The sequence below is a fragment of the Chiloscyllium plagiosum genome, chromosome 20 (assembly GCF_004010195.1).
Source record: "Chiloscyllium plagiosum isolate BGI_BamShark_2017 chromosome 20, ASM401019v2, whole genome shotgun sequence".
NCBI classification, from domain to species: domain Eukaryota; kingdom Metazoa; phylum Chordata; class Chondrichthyes; order Orectolobiformes; family Hemiscylliidae; genus Chiloscyllium; species Chiloscyllium plagiosum.
The window spans coordinates 34,569,919-34,593,069 of NC_057729.1; the positions used below are offsets into that span (position 1 = coordinate 34,569,919).

Here is a 23,151-nt window from a genome sequence, read left to right on the forward strand (position 1 = left end):
AGCCAGCACAGGGAAACAGTACCGGAGCAGCGGTCAGCACAGGGAAACAGTACCGGAGCAGCGGTCAGCACAGGGAAACAGTACCGGAGCAGCGGTCAGCACAGGGAAACAGTACCGGAGCAGCGGTCAGCACAGGGAAACAGTACCGGAGCAGCGGTCAGCACAGGGAAACAGTACCGGAGCAGCGGTCAGCACAGGGAAACAGTACCGGAGCAGCGGTCAGCACAGGGAAACAGTACCGGAGCAGCGGTCAGCACAGGGAAACAGTACCGGAGCAGCGGTCAGCACAGGGAAACAGTACCGGAGCAGCGGTCAGCACAGGGAAACAGTACCGGAGCAGCGGTCAGCACAGGGAAACAGTACCGGAGCAGCGGTCAGCACAGGGAAACAGTACCGGAGCAGCGGTCAGCACAGGGAAACAGTACCGGAGCAGCGGTCAGCACAGGGAAACAGTACCGGAGCAGCGGTCAGCACAGGGAAACAGTACCGGAGCAGCGGTCAGCACAGGGAAACAGTACCGGAGCAGCGGTCAGCACAGGGAAACAGTACCGGAGCAGCGGTCAGCACAGGGAAACAGTACCGGAGCAGCGGTCAGCACAGGGAAACAGTACCGGAGCAGCGGCCAGCACAGGGAAACAGTACCGGAGCAGCGGCCGGCACAGGGAAACGGTCCAGGAACAGTGGCCGGCACAGGGAAACGGTCCAGGAACAGTGGCCGGCACAGGGAAACAGTCCCGGAACAGCAGCCGGCACAGGGAAACGGTCCCGGAGCTGCGGCCGGCACAGGGAAATTGTCCTGGAACAGTGGCCGGCACAGGGTAAGTGGTCCCGGAACAGCAGCCGGCACAGGGATACAGTCCCGGAACAGTGACCGGCACAGGGATACAGTCCCGGAACAGCGGCCGGCACAGGGAAACACTCCCAGATCAGCGGCCGTCACAGGGAAACAGTGGCTGGCACAGGGATATTGTCCCGGAGCAGCGGCCGGCACAGGGAAAGCAGACCTGGAGCAGCAGCTGACGTGGGGAGGGGGGGGTGAGTCCCGGGTGGAGGTTGGCACGGTGAAGCAGTCCCGGGCAGAGACTGGTGAGGGGAAGTGGTCCCAGAGAAAACCTATCTTGGGGTAGCTGAGAGCCAGTGCCGAACAGACTGGTGGTTTTAGTGGAGTTTGGGGGTTTGTTGGACTGAGGCCTGGCACAACTCGATGCTCAGCTCTGCAATGTAATGTTTATTTGAATTTTTTTTATCTGATTGTACTGTGAATCTTTTAACTATGTCTTATTTCTAATTTATTCTTTAAACACTGTAAAGTAATACAACTACTTTTTTTTATTCTTCGTTTGTATCAATTTGTACCAAAGTACTTGTGCCTGAGATGACGCCATAACAGGCCACATTGTAAAACTTTTCACTGTATTTTAACAGGATATTCTAACCTCATATTTGCATATTTCCTTGGTGTGGTGACCAACTGGATGGACTCTACTGAGTAAACAAGAGTAATTATAAAGCAAATTTGGCCCATGGGTTGTAATTGCTTGAATGTTTCACTTTCAGGGTTGATTGATGAAGTGTTACAATTCACTCAGGGGTCTGAGATTTTGTTGCAACATTTTACATATATTTAGTAGTCTGGACCTATAGATACTGATGACTGAGATTCCAGTGTAATTTCCATCACGTAGCTAATCAGGAATCTTGCTCTTAGCACTTGCCATTGACCTGTGCTGGAAGGATTAACTAGTTTGGTAAGATTAGGAGTGCACTTTACTTGACCATTAAGCCTGGGAGTGGGGCTCAATACTGCAGCTTCTGCCTCTGGGATGGGAATCCTGTAATTTTTGCCACAATACCACCTCAGGGCTTATAACAAGCTACATGAAATGATAGATTTTTACAACAAATTCCTCGAAATACTTAAAGTATGCCGCGGGTTAAAATGAAATCTAAAATATCTCAAAGTGTAAATGAATAACAGTCATGAACATTTGCATGCTGTTTACATAAAAATGCAAATAAGTATGGCACAATATCTTTTTGCAATCATACAGACATTCATCCAGTCCCAACATACTAATAGCAGTAGGACACTTAGGCTATTGTGCTTTCTATGCTGTCTTATTAATCACTTAAATAGCTTAACTTTGCACATTTTTATTCACTCGGAGTTAGTGAAATGATGATTGGGTCACAGCAAAATGTAAGAACCACAGTTGAAACAGTAGATTTCACTTCCTCCCTCTGGAAAGTTCCTCTTTTCAAACAGCATCTCCTTTTTATCAAGTAGATTCATACAATCAACAAAAAAAAAGGAGGGAACTCTACTCTACCTTTCAAAATTAAATATGTGGTGTTTGAAATTTTAGATTAAATAATGAACAAATACGAGTGAATGGCCTAAGTGATTAAAAATGGGAAAACCAAGCTTATCTATTTATTTTTGATTTATATTTCTCAAAAGAAACCTTCAAATATCAGGAATATTGGATATTCTTTTTAACTAATGGAATACAAAAGATCTATCAACTTCCTCCCAGTCAATGTCCAGATGAGATGGGGAAGAGAAGTGGCAAACACAGATAAACCACTTCTCCACAAAGAGGAGAAATAATTTCATGAATTCTTGACAAAATGATTGCTTCCAAAGGTTCATAATATGTATTCTTATGATACGATTAGTGAATTAGATCCTTTCAGATACTTAACAATTCCCTTTTACAGTGCATTAGAGTGACTCCACATTAATGACTGCATGAGTGAACTTTTAGTTCATGATGATTCTAAAGAAAGTATCACAGGAGGTTGAACACTTGCCATTTTACCTTCTCTCTCCTCATTGTCCATGGTTGTAAGCACTTCTTCTATCCGAAGCTATAATTTACTTGTAGTTCTTTCAGTTTACTAACTGGAACTTGCGCACAATGTGGTCTCCTTTACACCAGGGAGACCAAAAGGAGACTGGGTGACTATTTTGCAGTGCACCTTCACATAGTCTGCAAGTGTGAAACTGATCCTCCAGTTGCTTATAACTCTAATCCACCATGTCACTGTCTTTTCTGTCCTCAACCTGCAATGTACCAGGGAAGCTGAATATAAGCTTGAGAAACAGCACATCACCTTCCGATTATACATTCTGCATCATCTGGGTCATCATCACTTTGGGTTCTCCTACTTTTGGGCTAAATTATAATCCTAACTACCTAGCTAAACCTTTTATTTAAATTATTTGAGTGACAGAACTTCTGACACTGGCAGCAAACACAGACGTTTCTGAGGAAGGTTCATCCGACGCGAAACATTAACTCGGATTTCTCTCCACGGATGCTACCAGACCTGCTGAGCTTTTTCAACAACTTCTGTTTTTGTTTCTGATTTACAGCATCTGTAGTTGTTTCAGTTTTTATTTAACAAAGGCATTTCTATATTTTATAGAACCCCTACAGTGTGGAAACAGGCCATTTAGCTCAGTAGTAAAGTCAAGAAAGTCATTTTTGCAGTTCTAAAAATAATTTCAAAACAACAATTTACTTTCGCCACTCAGATTGGTTTGTTTTGTCTCTGGGTACAATTTTGTACATGACTCCTCAATTCTTTTATAACCAGTCCCTGAGCAGGGCCCGAATTCATTGTGATCATAGATGATGAGGGAGAAACTGGCTCCCTTTCTTTATTTCACACCTCCCTCAATCAGTTGTAATAATGATCAATTAAAAAGGATCCTTTGCCTCATCAATACATTTTCCATTCCAATATTTTAAAAGGAGCCAATTTCAACTAGGCTTACTTGAATTAAGGGTAGAGGGAATTTATTAGTTACTAAAAGGTGAGAATAGAAAATAAAACATTATACACATACATATAGATTAAGAAATAAGCAGTGAGTTCAGCGAATGCAGTAGACTCGATTGAGTGAAGGCCAAGTAAATCAGGGCTTCATCTGGAAGGTGTGTTTTTGATAATGAGGAGGGAAGATGTAAATGGGCAGGTATTGCACCTTCTGCAATTGCATGGCAAGGTGCCATGGGCTATGGGAGCATTGTTGGGTGTGGCAGAGGAGTAGACCCAGGTGTCCCAGGCCCAACAGTCCCTGCGGAAGGCTGACAAGGCAAGGAAGGGGAATATGTATCTGGTGGTGACATCCCAATGGCAACTAGAGATCCTTTGGACATGGATGCTTATGGGATGGTAAGTGAGGGGTGAGGAGGGGCGGAGGGGAGGGTACCGTATCACTGTTGTGGGAGGAAAGAGAGGACCAAAGTGTGAGCAACATCTGATGGCCCATCAATCATGGTGATAGGAAATTCTCAGTTGAGGAAGAAGGTGTCCATTTCGGAGGCCTCTTGTGGGAGGTGGTATTATTGGAATTGATGTGACAGAGACAAAGAAACTAGAAGAATGGAATAGAGTTGGGTGTGAGGATGTATAATCCGGGTAACTGAGGGAGTCGGTGGGTTTGAAGTGGATAGTGGTGGTCAGCCTATCTCCTATTGAGTTCAAATATTTTAGGGTCTGAGCACCTTCTCCTATGTCCTCACCCCCAAAACCCACACACCAGGCCTTATCATATGGGCTGCTACCACAAACAACCTATTGTCAGCCACTAATAGTCCCCATTATCAGCTATTCATTCTCCCAGGCTGATCTTTACCCATTTCTTTGTTGAGCGTATGGTACTAGAAAAGCACAGCAGGTCAGGCAGCATCCGAGGAGCAGGAGAATTCATGTTTCGGGCATTAGCCCTTCATCAGGAATAAGGCTTATAGCCCCGAGGGGCTGAAAGATAAATGGGAGTGGTGTGGGGCAGGTGAGAAGATAGCTGGGAATGTGATAGGTAGATGAAGGTGCGAGTGGATGTGATAGGTCTGAGGGAGGGTCTAGCTGATGGGGGGGAAGGAAGGAAGATGGACAGGTAAGACTTGTCAAGGGGGCGGTGCCAGGTTGGAGGCTTGGGACTGGGATAAGGCTGGGGGAGGGGAAATGATGAAACTGGTAAAATCAACATTGATCCCGCGTGGTTTCAGGGTCCCAAAGCAGAAGGTGAGGCGTTCTCCCTCTAGGCGTCAGGTGATTAGGATTTAGCAATGGAGGAGGCCCAGGACCTGCATGTCACTGGTAGAGTGGGAGGGGGGGTTAAAGTGTTCAGCCATAGGGCGGTGTGGTTGGTTGGTGCGGGTGTTCCAGAGATGTTCTCTGAAACGATCCTCAAATTGGTGTCCAGTCTCCCCGATGTAGAGGAGACCACATCAGGTGTAATGGATAAGGTAGGTAACATGCAAGGAAGTTCAGGTAAATTTCTGTCTGATGTGGAAAGATCCTTTGGAGCCTTGGACAAAGGTTGTTATGTCCAATATGGTGGAGAAGAAGCATTTGTTGAGTGTGTGAATTCTTCTGAGGATGTTAAACAGCAGAGGTCCTTTGTAGGTCTGGGTGAGTGTGACCCTGAGCTGGGGCAGGGCTGACTGTAGAGAGAGTAATTGGTGGCGCATGGCTGCAAGTGTGGAGCAGAGGATCTGAATGGAGAACTGTTTCAGGCAGTTTTGGATTTTTAGTAGGTGCTGGTTATCCTGTTCAGGTCCAAACTGTGCTGGTCTGAATGTAGTTCAGAGTCCATAAGAGATCAGTTGGTTCTGTAGGCAGGCACTGAGGAAGGAGATTGGCTGTGGTAACAAGTCTTCTTCAGGACATGGTTGAAGAGCTCAAAGTAGAGGAGATGACCTTGGGGGTGCAGTAAGAGAGAGACTCACTGAGATCCTTGTAGAATCATAGAGTCATAGAGATGTACAGCATGGAAACAGACCCTTAGGTCCAACCCGTCCATGCCGGCCAGATATCCCAACCCAATCTAATCCCACCTGCCAGCACCTGGCCCATATCCCTCCAAACCCTTCCTATTCATATACCCATCCAAATGCCTCTTAAATGTTACAATTGTACCAGCCTCCACCATTTCCTCTGGCGGCTCATTCCATACACGTACCACCCTCTGTGTGAAAATGTTGCCTCTTAGGTCTCTTTTATATCTTTCCCCTCTCACCTTAAACCTATGCCCTTTCGTTCTGAACTCCCCGAGCCCAGGAAAAAGACTTTGCCTATTTACCCTATCCATGCACACATAATTTTGTAAACCACTATAAGGTCACCCCTCAGCCTCCGACGCTCCAGGGAAAACAGCCCCAGACTCTCCACATAGCTCAACTCCTCCAACCCTGGCAAAATCCTTGTAAATCTTTTCTGAACCCTTTCAAGTTTCACAACATCTTTCTGATAGGAAGGAGACTAGAATTGCACGCAATATTCCAACAGTGGCCTAACCAGTGTCCTGTACAGCCGCAACATGACCTCCCAATTCCTGTACTCAATACCCTGACCAATAAAGGAAAGCATACCAAACGCCTTCTTCACTATCCTATCTAACTGTGACTCCACTTTCAAGGAGCTATGAACCTGCACTCCAAGGTCTCTTTGTTCAGCAACACTCCCTAGGACCTTACCATTAAGTGTATAAGTCCTGCTAAGATTTGCTTTCCCAAAATGCAGCACCTCGCATTTATCTGAATTAAACTCCACCTGCCACTTCTCAGCCCATTGGCCATCTGGTCAAGATTCTGTTGTAATCTGAGGTAACCTTCTTCGCTGTCCACCACACCTCCAATTTTGGTATCATCTGCAAACTTACTAATTGTACCTCTTATGCTCACATCCAAATCATTTATGTAAATAACAAAACGTAGAGGACCCAACACTGATCCTTGTGGCACTCCACTGGTCACAGGCCTCCAGTCTGAAAAACAACCCTCCACCACCACCCTCTGTCTTCTACCTCTGAGCTAATTCTGTATCCGAATGGCTAGTTCACCCTGTATTCCATGAGATCTTACCTTGCTAATCAGTCTCCCACATGGAACCTTGTCGAATGCCTTACTGAAGTCCATATAGATCACATCTACCACTCTGCCCTCATCAATCCTCTTTGTTACTTCTTCAAAAAACTCAATCAAGTTAGTGAGACATGATTTCCCACACACAAAGCCATGTTGACTATTCCTAATCAGTCCAGAGGAGGGGAACTTCTTTATCTGACAGAAATCTACCTGTACTTCCACGCATGTTATCTACTATATCCGTAGCACTCAATGTTGTCTCCTTTACATTGGGGAGACAGGACACCAACTTGCAGTTTATTTCAGAGAACATCTCTGGGACACCCACACCAACCATCCCCACCGCCCTGTGGCTGAACACTTTATCTCCCCCTTCCACTCTACCAAGGACATGCAGTTCATGGGCCTCCTCCATCGCCAAATGCTTAACACCCGACACCTGGAGGAAGAACACCTCATCTTCCGCCTTAGGACTCTGCAACCACATGGCATCAATGTGGATTTCCTCATTTGCCCTCCCCCAACCTTATCTCAGTCCCAAGCCGCCAATTCGGCACCACTCCCTTGGCTGGTCCTACCTGTCCATCTTCCTTCCTTCCCACCCATCAGCTCCACCCTCCCCTCTGACCTATCACTTCCACCTGCATCTTCATCTACCTATCACATTCCTAACTACCTTACCCATAGTCCCATCCCTCTCCCATTTATCTCTCAGCACCCGCTGTCCTACAAGCCTCACACTTGATGAAGGGCTAATGCCTGAAACATCAATTCTCCTGCTCCTCGGATGCTGTCTGACCAGCACCACACTCGACACTGATCTCCAGCATCTGCAGCCCTCACTTTCTCGATTTCTTTGTCTGCCCAACCGTGTTTTTCTTTCCCTCTCTCTCTGGGCTCAACCTCCATCTATTGTTTATTCAACCTCCCCCCGCCCCATCATCAGCATATGTACTAATCGTTTGTAGCAACAATTACTTCTGAAGAAGGGTCATTGGACCCAAAATGTTGACTCTGCTTTCTCTCCACAGATACTGCCAGACATGCCAGGCTTGTATCTGCTTATGCCATACTGAATGGAAGAGCAGCTTCAAGGTCCTAATTTAGGAGAAGCTCCTAAATCGTATATTTATTCCCTTCCTCAAGGTTGATTTGACAATTGCTGAATCATGTTAAATTGTAGACATCCATCTTTCTCATAACTCCATTCTGGTTCCTGCCCTTTCCACAAACATCAATATGGCACTAACCAAATTCACGGATATGTGTATCATCCCACCATTTGCTTTTTCATTTTCCTCAACCTTTCAGAAATCTCTGACATAATGTTCTCCTTCCAAGTTTTCACTCTGTTACCTAGCTTACTTTATTCCTCTCTTACCCTTCAAAATCTTCTGCAGAAATGGGTACCCTTTCTGCCTCTGCATCACCATAAATGGGTATTTATTTTAAGCTGGCTTTTCCTCATCTTCATGCTGGTGCCTTGGCCACATTATTGATTACAAAACAAGCTGAATGGCAGAAGACAAAGACTGGTCACTGAGGATTGTTTTTCAGACTGGAGGCCTGTTACCAGTAGGGTTCAACAGGCATTGGTGCTGGGTCCACATTTTTGTCATTGATATGTATGATTTAGATGATAATATAGAAAGCATGGTTAGTAAGTTTGCAGATGACACCAAAATTGGTGGTATAGTGGACATTGAAGGATGTTATCTAAAATTACAAAGAGATTTTGGAGTGGCAGATGGAGTTTAATTTGGATAAATGCAGGGTGATGAATGTTGTTAAAACCAACAAGGGCAGGACTTATACAGTGAATGCTAGAGCCCTGGGTAGTGTTGCAGAGCAGAGAGACATAAGGGTTCGGGCACATAATTCTTTGAAATTTGCATAACATGTGGATAGGGTGGTTAAGAAGGCAATGAGCATGCCTGCCTTTATTGCTCAGATCTTTGAGTACAGGAATTGGGACATCATGTTGAGTTTGTATAGGAACTTGGTGAGACCTCTTCAGGAATGCTGTGTCCAGTTCGGTTAGAGGAAGGATACAATTAAGATGTACAGGGGAATGGCGTCCAGTGGTAAGGGTTTGATGATGGAAGAGGCCCATGAACTGCATGTCCTTGGTGGAGTGGGCGGGGGGAGATAAAGTCTTCAGCCATGGGGCGGTGGGGTTGGTTAGTGCGGGTGTCCCAGAGATGTTCTCTAAAACAATCCGCAAATTGGCATTCTGTCTCCCTGATGTTGAGAAGACCACATCAGGTGCAACAGATGCAATAGATAAGGGTTTGAGTTTTAAGGAGAGACTGGATAGGCTGGGATTATTTCCACAAGCCAAGAAAGTTGAGGGAAGACCTTATAGAGGTTCATAAAGCCTTGATAAGGTAAATGGCAAGGACAAGCACTTTTTTACACAAAGAGTGGGTTGTTGCAGAATGAACATCCAGAGGAAGTAGTGGATGCAGGTACAGTTACAACATTTAAAAGGCATTTGGATAAGTTCATAAACCATAAATGTTTGGAGGGATATGGGCCAAGTATTGGCAGGTAGGACTAGTTTAGTTTGGGATTATATTCGGCATGGTCTGTTTGGGCCAAAGGGTCTGTTTCCTTGCCATATGTCTCTAAGACTCTGACTCTATCAACAAAATGTATGTGATCAGCTTGAAAATGGATATAGATTATGCTGTTCCACCATTCTCCACTCATTCACTGCATCTGTGATATTGGAGGCTCTCCAAGATCCTACCTTGTATGATGTGGCAATTTCTTCCAGTTAACTGTCATTTTTCCTTGCCTTCATACACTTCAAATCCTTGTTGATGTTTCCATTCACCACTGTTTCAAACATTATTTGCCATTTTAATGTTCTATATACTCACAAGCCAAGATTCTGAATCCATATCCACTGGGCGGCACGGTGGCTCAGTGGTTAGCACTGCTGCCTCACAGCGCCAAGGTCCCGGGTTCAATTTCCGCCTTGGGTGACTGTCTGTGTGGAGTTTGCACATTCTCCCCGTGTCTGCTTGGGTTTCCTCCGGGTGCTCCGGTTTCCTCCCACAGTCCAAAGATGTGCAGGTCAGGTGAATTGACCATGCTTAATTGCCCATAGTGTTAGGTGTATTCGTCAGAGGGAAATGGGTCTGGGTGGGTTTCTGCTCGGAGGATTGGTGTGAACTTGTTGGGCGAAAGGGCCTGTTTCCACGTTGTAGGGAATCTAATCTAATCTCTGCATCACAAAAATCACCTACTTCCACTTCGGTAACATCAGTTGACCCTGAGTACCTCAGGCCAACTACAGCAGAAAGCCTCATACATGTTTTTGTCACTTCCAGACTTGACATAATAGACCACATTTGTACAATTTAAAGGGACAGGCATCAAACTTGCAAGAATGGTAATTTTCACCTATTTCTGCTGTGGCAACATTTTTGGAAGTATGTGGATTATTTTTGGATTTCATTTGGATTTCCTTTGGTGATTCGGTGCTTCTTTTGATGCCACAAAGATCTAAATGACCACCATTATTAATGTCATGACCTCTACCTGAGCTTCTATGGCAGCACTTAGATGTTGGGTAACTTCTGGTGCTGCAGTTGTGGAAAGTGAGACGGAAATCATCCAATTCTATGCTGGCAAGAATGGGCTCCACGCTGTGTGCCATGCCTTGTACCAGACCCATCCACACTTGTTGAGAGTCACAGGAGTTTCTTTGACAGGTCTACCATTGCACTGTCCATCCCAGTGTGTATGTCCATCAGTGATCATTTATATCCATCCCTACAATGTCCTCAGCTAAGTCACATGTAGCAGAACCTATCTGCAAACTCATCCAGGAAGCCGTACGCAGACTATCCTTTTCCTGTACTTTGAACATAACTTCTTTGTATCTGGTGAGTCACCATATGTTGATCTCAATTCTAACTAGCCTCTAAAGTTTGTGCAGTGACATCAAATGATCAGCTCAAATGATGATTTTTGTTTTCATCAGTGATGTAGGAGTGTTTGCTCTCCTCCTCCTGAAACTGTTGTGTCTGGGTGGGAAGTGGTGTTACATCTAAATATAAAAAATCTGAAGGAGAGGGATGCGGTGAGAGAAGGGCCTGCTGGAAAGTAGAAAGTCCATCATACCACAATCTGGGGTTTGCACTTAGTGCCAGATATTAGGATGAAGGTGAGCTGGGTATTAAGGAAGATTATAAGGCAGGAATACACCATCACCCTGATGTTCAGATGACACTCAATGCAATGTGATGTGTCTCAGCCAGATCCATGATATGCAGCACAAACTCCCTTGCAGGGCTCAAGGAATGTAGGCATGTCTGTTCTTCTGCTCTGTTCCCTTCTAGTTTGTCCTTGTCTTGTGAGAGAGAGAGTGGGGACACGCAGCAGGGAGGGCAGACTTTCAGTTATTTGTTGCATTGACTATTGGTAATTTGACTGTAATGGCTGACTAGATGGTGGATGTGAGGCAGGTATCACTAGAAGGAGCATAAGGGTGAGGTGGACATCACTGGAGGCAGTTCAGAGGAGATCACTAAATTAATTGCAGGGATGAATAAGATGTGTGCCTTATGAGGACACATCGGACGAGGCGATGGTATCACGATAATGTCAGTGGACTGGCAATCCAGAAAGCCAGCCTAATGATGTGGGGATATGAGTTTGAATTCCAGCAAGGCTCATGATGAAATTTGAATTTATTTAAAAGTGGTCTTATGGTGCAGTGGTCATGTCCCTACCTCTCAGCAGGGTTCAAGTCTTACTTATTCTGGAAGTGTGTAATGACATCTCTGATCAAGTTGATTTAAGAAAAAATGAGTAGCAATTGAACAGTTTCGGCCTATACTCACTCAAGTTTAGAAGGATGAGAGGAGATTGATTGAGGTATATGGCATGCTAAAGAGAATTGATAAAGTAGATGTACGATGTTTGGTTCATCTTGTGGGGCAATCTAGAATGAGAAGTCTTAGTTTTAGTCCAAGAGGTGGCAGATTTAATACAAAGATGAGGAGGATTACTTCTCTCAAAACATCATAAATCTGTAGAATTCACTGCCCTAGAATGCAGTGGGTGTCAGAACACTGAATACATTTAAGGACGAGATAGACAGATTTTAATTAGTAATGGATTGAAGAGTTGTGGGGAGGGGGCAGGCAAATGAAATTGAGGCTGAGATGAAATCAGCAATGGCCGCATTAAATAATTGGGTTCAAGGGCTGAATTGTCTACTGCTGCTCCTTATGTTTTATGTTCTTATCTGAATATTAGGCTTGACTCCAGACAACTGGAAATACCAATGAATGAGTAATGAGGTTGTAGTGCATTAAGCAGAAAGAGAAGATTGGTTGTGCAATGGGTAGATATCATCATTTCAAGGGGTATGCACAGACCTTGGTCAGCCACGTGGTGACATTGGACTTACTTTACCATGGGACTGACCTCCCTGGTACCTCCTTCCCATTCCTTTTGGAAGACATTCCTGAATAGCCTCCTATATCTCTCTGGAAGCTTCTCTACTTCTGTCAATTTTTGCAACTTTGACACTCAGTATGATATTTGTGAATGAAGGTTGCTCCTCTCTCTGCCTTTATGTTCCACTTGAAGCAGCTTATTTTGATTCATTTCAGTTCCCCATTAAGAGAAAAAGATAGCTTTTAAGAACCTGAGGTTTTGCACTCTCTTAAACTACCTGGGCTCAAATATGCAGGTATGTGTAGCACTCAACTACACATTACAAAATCAGGTATATGAAAAGATAACCTGAAGTTTGCTTGCACTCAGACCAAGCACAGGTAAATTGTGAATCAAAAACCTCAAACATCCAGAAACAGGCACAGAGGAAACTTAATCTCCAATTTTACATCCCTATCATTAGTCCGTTGCTCACTTTTCCTGGGATTCATCACTTCTGTGTCCTGTCATTTTTCTCAATCATTTCACCAGAGGTATGCCAGGAATCTGGAATTTCAGCAGAATAGCTGAGGGAGTCCAACCTTTACATCTGATCATTAATGGGAATGATTATATCAGATTATATACGAAACAACTGATGCTGCAGTGTATAGAATATGAATTAAACCTATACTACAAATATTAGAACATAGAACATAGAACAGTACAACACAGGCCCTTCGGCCCATGATGTTATGCCGAGCATTTATCTTAATCTAAGATCAACCTAACCTACACACTCCTCAATTTAGTGCTGTCCATGTGCTTGTCCAGCAGCCACTTAAATGTCCCTCATGTCTCTGATTCTACTACCATCACTGGCAGTGCATTCCACACACCCACCACTCTCTGCATAAAAAACCTACCTCTGACATCTCCCCTATATCTTCCTCCAATCCCCTTAAAATTATGGCCCCACTTGACAGTCATTTCTTCCCTGGGGAAAAGTCTCTGACTATCTACTCTATCTCTGCCTCTCATTCCCTTGTACGCCCCTATCAAGTCACCTCTCTTCCTTCTTCTCTCCAGTGTGAAAAGCCTGAGCTCACTCAAACTTTCTTCACAAAACAAGCCTTCCAATCCAGGTAGCATCCTGGTAAATGTCCTCTGTACACTTTCTAAAACATCTACATCCTTCCTATAATGAGACAACCAGAACTGGTCACAACATGCCAAGTGTGGTCTAACCAGGGTTTTATAAAGCTGCAGCAAAACCTCACAACTCTTAAATTCAATCCCCCTGTTAATGAAAGCCAAAACACCATGCACCTTCTTAACAATCCTATCAAATTAGGTGGCAGCTTTGAGGGATCTATATACACGGACCTAAAGATCCCGCTGTTCCTCCACACTGCCAAGAATCCTGTCTTTAACCTGTATTCAGCATTCAAATTCAACCTTCCAAAATGAATCACTTTGCATTTGTCCAGGTTGAACTCCATCTGCCACTTCTCAGCCCAATTCACCTAAGTTGCACACTTTTGAATTGGAGGAGGAAACTAGAGCACCTGGAGCAAACCCACACAGACACAGGGAGAGTGTGCACACTCCACACAGACAGTTACCTGAGGCTGGAATTGAACCTGGGTCCATGGTGCTATGAGGCAGCAGTGCTAACCACTGAGACACCATGCCACCCTATTGTTTCTTCCTGTTTGAGTTTATTCCTTTGGAATACACTTGATAAAATACTTGACAAACATTTGAATATTTTAAAGTAAAATGAAGGAAAGAGAATACTCTTTATTGTTTAAACCTTTAAAGAATTCTAGGTACAACTTATCATTAGCATCATACTGCACTGAGACAGAGACAGTATTCTAGATGCTTCTCTTGAAAACTGTAGAATTTTGTCAGAAGGAAGGAAATAGATTCAGCAAAATCAACAGGTTTTCTTTCCTACTGTGTTCTCACTAGTGACTTGTTCTGCACATTGTTTTCAGTACAAACGCTAAATTGTTTTGTCCTTCATATTATATGTGATTTGTCTGATTTTTTTTTAATTTCAAAAATATACTTTTTTCATAAAAATATTTTGATGATCTGTACAATCGGTCATGCCATACATACATCAACATCTTTGCATACAGAGATCGTATCAATGTGATTTGTCTGACAGTCTACATAAGATTTAGGAGCGGGGTAGACAATTCAGCCCCTCAAGGCTACTGAGTGATTTAATACATTCATGGCTGATCTCATTTCAACCTCAATTCCACTTTGCTGCCTGCTGTCCATAATGTCCTACCTATTCAAAATCTGTCTCTCTCCTTCTTAAATTTATTCAGTTTCCCAGCATCCACCAAACTCTAGAGTAGTAGTGAGGATTGTAAATGCTGGAGATAAGAGTCAGGATTAGAGTGATGCTGGAAAAGCACAGCAGGTCAGGCAGCACCCGAGGGGCAGGGAGATCGACGTTTCGGGCAGGAATCCTTCATTAGAATCAGGTGCTTTTCCAGCACTGCTCTAATCTTGACTATGACTTCTTGTTGTAGATTGCACACAGAGGAAACCTCCACTCTATATTTACTTTATCAATCCTTTTTGCATCCAGTATACCTCAAATCGATGTCCTCTCAATCTTCTAAACTCTGATGAGTGTAAACTGCTCAATCTCTCTTCCAACACTCCTATAGACATCTATACTCCCACACTCACACATGCACCCTCTCACAGGCCTAGACCCTTTTACACTCACACACACACACATACACTCTGTCTCACAGATACTCATAACCCCTCACCACCACCCACACACACCCACATGCACACATACACACATAAGTTTGTGGGGTGAATTTGTACTTGCAGAGTTACATTGTACTTTGCACAAAAACTGCATGTATCCATGTAAGATTCTGTGAATTTATTTTTTAAATTAGAATCAGTCTAACCGTTATTGCACAGGCAGCAGCACACAGAGGTGCCAATACCCAATACATTATCTGGGCTGACACCAATTGTTAAAGTTCACTTGAGAATGTAATATTTTTTTTAAAAGTTTTGTGATTTACATATGAAAGAAGAGAAACTATCATGGTCATTCTAACAGATGAGAGACTTAAACAATCAAGGTATTTTTCAATGTATAATTTCAGTTACATCACACTGTAAACTTTTGCTATAAATTCTGTGTCTTACAGTCGTGTCCTCCACAACCACCCGATGAAGGAGCGGCACTCCAAAAGCTAGTGCTTCCAATTAAACCTGTTGGACTATAACCTGGTGTTGTGTGATTTTTGTACAGCTCAGTCCAGCACTGGCATCTCCAAATCAATCTCTCCTCATTAGACAAGCCTTTCATCTCTGGAATTAATCTGGTGAACCTTGCCTGAACTATTTCCAATGCAATTACATGCATCCTCAATGAGAGCAAAACTATAAGCAGTATTCCAGATGCAGTCTGACCAATGCCTTGAACAGTTGGAACAACACTTCCCTATGTTGTACTCTCTTCCATTAGTAATAAATACTAAAATTCCATTTGCCTACTTATTACTCACTGTATCATAGAGTCATAGAGATATACAGCACGTAAACAGACCCTTTGGTCCATGCCAACCAGATATCCTAAATTATTCTAGTCCCTTTAGCCAGCACTTGGCCCATAACCCTCCAAACCCTTCCTATTCGTATGCCTTTTAAATATTGTAATTCTACCCACTCCACCACTTCCTCTGGCAACTTATTCCATGCACGCATCATCCTCTGTATGAAAAGGTCACCCCTTAGGTCCCTTTTAAATCTTTCCTCTTTCACCTTAAACCTATGCCCTCTAGGTCTGGACTCCCCCACCCCATTGAAAAGACCTTGCCTATTTACCCTATCCATGCCCCTCATGATTTTATAAACATCTATGAGGTCACTCTTCAGCCTCCTATGCTCCAGGGATAATAGACCCAGCCTATTCAGCCTCTCCCTATAGCTCAAACCCCCCAATCCTGGCAACATCCTTGTAAATCTTTTCTGAACCCTTTCAAGTTTCACAACATCTTTCCGATAGGAAGGTGACCAGAATTGCACACAATATTCCAAAAGTGACCTAACCAATATCCTGTACAGCCGCAACATGACCTCCTAACTCCTATACTCGATGCTCTGACCAATAAAGGCCAACATACCAAACGCCTTCTTCACTACCTTACCTATTTGCAACTCCACTTTCACGAAACTATGAACTTGCACTCCAAGGTGTCTTTGTTCAGCACCACTCCCCAGGACCTTACCATTAAGTATATAAGTCCTGCTTTTCCAAAATGCAGCACCTCACATTTATCTAATTTAAACTCCATCTGCCATTCATCAGCCCGTTTTAATCTGAGATAACCTTCTTTGCTGTCCACTACACTTCCAATTTTGGTGTCATCTGCAAACTTACTAACTATATCCCCTATGTTCACACCCAAACCATTTATATAGATGATAAAAAAAGGAGTGGATCCAGCACCAATCCCTCTGGCACACCACTGGTCACAGACCTCCAGTTTGCAAAGCAATTTTCCACCACTACCCTCTATCTTCTACCTTCGAACCAGTTCTGTATCCAAATGGCTAGTTCGCCCTGTATTCCATGTGATCAAACCTTGCTAATCAGTCTCCCATGAGGAACCTTGTCGAAGGCCTTACTGAAGTCCATATAGATCACATCCACCACTTTGCCCTCTTCAATCCTCTTCGTTACTTCTTTACAAAACTCAATCATGTTAGTGAGACATGATTTCCCATGCACAAAGCCATGTTGACTATCCCTAATCAGTCCTTGCCTTTCCAAATACATGTAAATCTTGTCCTTCAGGATTCCCTCCAACAACTTGCCCACCAGCAATGTCAGGCTCATCATCCCTGGCTTTTCCTTACCACCTTTCTTAAACAGTGGCACCACGTTAGCCAACCTCCAGTCTTCTGGCACCTCACCTGTGACTATCGATGATACAAATATCTCATCAAGAGGCCCAGCAACCACTTCCCTTATTTCCCACAGAGTTCTAATGTACATGTCTTGGGGATTTATCCTCTTCCTCCTCTGTGATATGGAAACTTTTCAAGATGTCACCATCTATTTTCCAACATTCAATATCTTCCATGTCCTTCTCCACAGTAAACACTGATGCAAAATACTTGTTTAGTATCTCCACCCATCTCCTACAATTCCACACATCGGTTGCCTTGCTTTTCTTTAAGGGGCCCTATTCTTTCCCTAATTACCCTTTTGAGCATGCTAATTTTCTGCAAGTCATTCACAAGGACACCCAGATCTTTCTGCAGCAAAGAATTTTGAAGTTTCTCTCCATTGAGATAATAAGTTACATTTTTATACATCCAATCAAAATGGACAGCCTCACATTTATCCATTTTCAACTCCATATGTTGACCCATTCACCTAATCTGTTCATAGCCATTTGTAAACGTATTTCTCCATTACAAATTACTTTCCCATCTCTTTTAGTGTCACCTGCAAATTTAGATACAGTAAATTCTATCTCTGCATCTGAGTCTTTAATATAGATCGTAGTTTGGGCTCAAGGATTAAGCCCTGTGGCATCCCATTACTTACAGCTTACCAACCTGAAAAAGATCCATTTATCCCAACTCTCTCCTTTCTGTTGGTTCGCCAATTCTCTATTAGTCTATTGCCCCTAATCCTGTGTGATCTTACCTGTTTATTGAGCTCTTGTGTGGCACCTTATCAATTGCCTTCTGGAAGTATAAATACACTATATCTGCAGGACCCATTATCCACTTTGCTTGTTACATCTTCGAAGAACTTTAGCAAATTTACACTTCATAAAACCATGCTGACTGATGGATTGAATTTTGATTTTCTAAATGTCCTACAATTTCCCATGTTAGACATTAAACTAACTGGCCTATATTTCTCAATTTCTGCCACCCTATCTCTTTTTGAATAAAGGCACTATATTAGCGATTTTCCAATTTGTTGAAACCATTCCAACAACCAGGGAACTTTAGAATATTATAACCAATACATCCACCATCCCCGTATTCACTTTCTTTAAGACCCTCGGGATGTAGGCCATCAGGCCTTGGGGACTTGTCTGCCTTTAATCCCAAAGGTTTGTTCAGTACTTTTTATGGCAAGTTATGGCAATTGTTTGAATTCCTACTTGTAACCTCTGCATTACCTGTTACTATGGGATGGTTTCATTATTCTCCATCACGAAAACTGAGACAAAATGTTGATTTAGTATCTCTACTATTTCTGTGTTCCCCATTAGTAACTCCACAGTTTCATCCTCTAAAGAACCAATGTTTGTTTTAGCTATTCTCTTTCTTTTTAGATAGTTATAGCAACTTTTGTGTTAGTTTTCTTTCATAATTTATCTTTGTTTTAATTATTATTTGTTAATAACACTTTGTTTTAAAAGTTTCCCAATTCTGCCGCTGACCTTTTCAAGCTGGTATGCCTTAGTTTTTGACTTTATGTTACTTTTAACTTCCTTGCTTAACCGTGGATGCTTTTTCCCCTCTTAAAACTTCCTTCCTCTCTGGAATATATTTCCATTTGGAGGGATTAGTCATCTCCTTAAAAGACTGTCATTGTTCAGCAACTGTCCTATCTTTAATCTTTCTGCCCAGTCCACGAGGGTCAAATCTGTCCTCATGCCTAGGTAATTACCTTCATTTAACATCAGAACACTAATATGAGACTCAATTTTGCATCTTCAAACTGAAAGTGAAATTCTAGAAGCTTATAATCAACATGAAGTTGAGGCTCAGAAATTCCTTTTCAACATTCCATTTCAACAAAGGTCTACTAAAGTGTTAAACATTGTCTACTTGAGGGAGCGGGCAGTACACATAACACTTTTATGATCCCACAGAGACTAATAAATTTAAACAAGGGATTTGAATTCAGACTAACTTGAAGGAATCACACAATAAGATTTCAAGTTACAAGACCTTTATTGTAACTAACTGTATCAATACTCTTTTAAATATTACTTACTAGGCAACTACAGAAAAGGTAACACCCTTTAATGTTATAATGTGATCACATTACAGACCTACATTACTCAGGATTAGAGTCTTGTTCTCATAACCTTCAGTTTCCAAGGGCTTCACATTTTTCTGAGTTCATGTCAACCAGCAATAATCAAAGATCCTCTTCCTCAGTCCTCTGATGTTGGAAATTGGCGCCCCCTTTAAACATGTGTTAACTTGGTCAAAGGTACAGCCTCAGAGAGAAGGGACAACATTTCAGAATTAAATGAGGAGGAATGTCTTCAGCAAGAGGGTGGCTAATCTGTTGAACTCGTTGTCACAGAAGGCAGTGTAAACCACGTCATTGAGTGTATTTATGACAGAGATTGATAGGTTCTTGATTAGTAAGAAAAGGGAGAAGGCAGGAGAATGTGGTTGAGAAACACATCAGCCTTGATCAAACACATCAGCCTTAATCAAATGGGCTGAAGGGCCTAATTCTGCTCTTATATCTTGTGATCTTATTCTATATTTGGTATTTCCTGTGTAACATAATATCTCATCTCACTGTGTTACAGTAGTAACCAGCTTTTACCAGCGTTATCAAAAAAAATCAGATGCAACATTACCCTATCATTGGTGCAATGTTTTTGAAAACAAGTAAATGTTGTTCTGAGAAGGAATGAAAGTTATCCTTTAAATCGAGGCTGATAAAGGGACAAAGATCATCCAATGTCAGGAGTAGTTGTCCCATGGCCACTGGCCAAAGGAGTTTGGACAATTGATTGAAGCAGTCCCCTGGTAGTATAACAATGAGTGCTCAGGGAAGAGGGGAATTCTTACTGGGCATGTCCTCAGCAGACAGCCCTTATCAAGCAGCCCTCGGAGAGATGTTCTCTCCAGATAGTAAATGGACGGGCAGAAGAGGAGGAAGGCCCAGGGAATAATTCCCTAATACCTGGCTGAAGATCAAGATACTGCCCAAAGTTTTAACAAGGCTAAAACATTCCACGCTAACAGCCTATTGGTCCTCTGGTATCAGTGAACCATTTCCAATTATTAGTGTACACTTCCTTTATCTAATTAACTAATATATATTAACTGCTGTTTCTTAACAAACTTGATAAACTGTTAAAAAATTGTTACAAATCATCAAACTGCCTACATTAGGTATCATGATCATGAAACTCCTCAAATCAACACTGAACTTTCCAGAACTGATTTTCTAAGTCAGGCCTGATGTGAATTTTGCCTCTAGCAACCTGTTGTGGCAATGCTAATGTCATCCCTCATCATATATGAAACTAATTGGGGATAATGCAGCTCTGTCTATTATAGCTGGCTATTCTATACAATTATTACATTCACAGACCATAAATGCCTAGGCTAGTATCTCGGCTATTCAGTTGCAGTAAATAAGAATGGTACTCATGGCACATAACACTTCAAGTGATTTTTTTTTGATGGGATGTGGACAGGACCGGCTAGGCCAGAATTCATTGCCCATTCCTAAGTTCCCAGAGAACTGTTAAGTGAAAACCATATTGTTGTGGGTCTGGAGTCACATGTAGGCCAGACCAGGTAAGGATGATATATCTTCTTCCCAGGAGGACATTATTGAGCCAGATGGGTTTTGCCAATAATTGGTAATGGCTTCATTGTCATCATTAGACCCTTAAGTCCAGATTCTTTATTGAATGTCAAGATTTGAACCAGGAACCCAGAACAGTTGCTTGGTTTCCAGATTAATAACCTGGCAATAACACCACTAGGCCATTGCTTCCCCAATTTAATTAAGGACAAAAAAAACTGCAGATATTGGAATCCAAGGTAGCCTACAGCCCAGAAGACTCAACATTGAGTTCTCCAATTTCAAATAACCTCCCTTCCCATCCCTCTCCTTTCCATCCCTTTCATTGACCCTTCCTTTCAGCCAGCAACCGGATTCATTCCTCCTATTGACCAACCTATTGACAGGTTGTGCCCTCTACCTGTCTTCATCTATCCCCATCTCACCACCCTACCCTCCTCCCCCAGTCCCGAAGAAGGGTCATTCCCAAAATGTTGTCTTCTCCACCTCCTGATGCTGCCTGGCTTGCTGTGTTCTTCCAGTTCTTGTCCTCAATTTTATTTGCAGAGATGAATTTTCTCTGTTTGGTTGCCAACATGACTGAATTTTCCCAGTGGACTTTGGGGTTGGATTTTGCCCACCCTATGTCGTTTGAAGTTGATTCAATCATCATAACAGATTTTCTTTGGTTTTAGGTTCGGGACAACTTTCCTTATATTAAAGAAAAGCTATTTAATTTCCCTCACAATTGAACAGAAAATGTTTTATTGTTGAGAAGTTCCTACCGTATTTTGAGGTAGATTACCTAAATTAAAATTAAATGAGGCAATCTGGTCTCTACTCTGGACTTCCTGGTACAGGGCGACCCCGGTATCCACAGGTCCTGTTACCATGGTTTCAGTTAGCTGAGGTTTACCATGGCCCAAATCTATTACACGGAACATTCCAGAACCAGGGACCAGGGGGTTCCCAGTGAGGTAAATTTCCTATTTAAATCAATTGGTTCGCTCCTATCCACGATTTCAGGCTTCCACAGTAGGTCTCGGAAGGTATCCCCCTCAGGTACGGAGGAATATTTTATAGGCTTTCATGGTGCAAAGTTTTGGAGCAGAGGCACTAATCTGTTACATCTATCTCCACATTGTACATGTGAATATGACATTTTCAGCCTCAAGAGACCCTTGCAGAGAAATGAGAGTTACTTTTGCTTGGAAGAGGGTGTGCTATCCTTTTGTGGGACTTTACTTTTTATTTTAACAGAGGAACTAACACATTTATTTTAAGTAGGTTATAGTTACTGTTAAAATAGCTGAGAAAGGAATACCATGCAAATGGTTAAGCACTCATCCACTGATCTCAACAATGTCATTTCAGCTCCTTTTTATTAGAATTAGGTCAGATTTGTGGATTCTGAAAAAATATAGTTTCAGCTCATACATTGTGACATTGGTGAACAAACCATTGTTTCTAGTTGAGGGGAAAATAAAGATCTTACTACACAAAAGTCCCTTTCGAGATTCTTTATTTAGTTTATCTCCAAGAAGTGCTGCAAAGAAGATTATACCTTTTTGGATTTTCAGATGTCCTCATACAGAAGAAACAATGGGTTTTACAATCTATGGATATATTGCATATGTTTGCATATGCTAGGTATGCCTCGTTCAGCATAGTTTCAATCAATGACACCACACAATAAAAAACACCTATTGTCAAGAATTGCTACCATAAATTTCCTTTTCAATATTCTATTTTCCATAAACTTAAACTCTCCTAAAACTCTGCTTCTCAAATCCTACCTCACGTAAACTCTATTTGCTTATCACCTGTTTTTGCTGACCTACTTTGGGCCCCTCTCAACCTTCTGTTTTAGTCTCACCATGGCAGGTGGGACTAGCTTGGGTTGGGATATCTGGTCGGCATGGATGGGTTGGACCGAAGGGTCTGTTTCCATGCTGTACATCTCTATGACTCTATCTATGGCCTCTCCTATCACTATTTCTAACCTTCTCAAGCCACATAATCCTTCAAGCTAACTTCATTCCTCCCATTCTGGCCTTTTGCAATGATTTTTCTATGCTCCACCGTTGGTAATTATGCCTTTAGGAGGAAAATCCTAAGCACTGGAGTTCCTTTCCCTAACCCTCTCCACTTGCCCATTTCTCCCCCCCTCCCCCCTTTTAAAGCTCTTTAAAGATTATTTATTTGACCAAGTGCTTGTTATTTGCCTAAATGTACCATCAGTGAAGTACCTTGGAATGTTTCAGTGTTAAGGACACTATGTATGTGTGAGTTGTTATTTTT

At 42.6% G+C, this 23,151-nt stretch overlaps 1 protein-coding gene across 1 annotated transcript in view; it reads left to right on the plus strand.

Annotated features, from left to right (window-relative positions):
• The window catches only part of LOC122559961 (hornerin-like), an 8,143-nt gene extending 6,658 nt beyond the window's left edge, over window positions 1–1,485 (plus strand). The window contains exon 3 of the mRNA XM_043710069.1: window positions 1–1,485. Coding sequence (XP_043566004.1) covers window positions 1–1,127 — 1,127 coding nt within the window. The 3' untranslated portion in view covers window positions 1,128–1,485.
• Window positions 1,486–23,151: the final 21,666 nt, after the last annotated feature.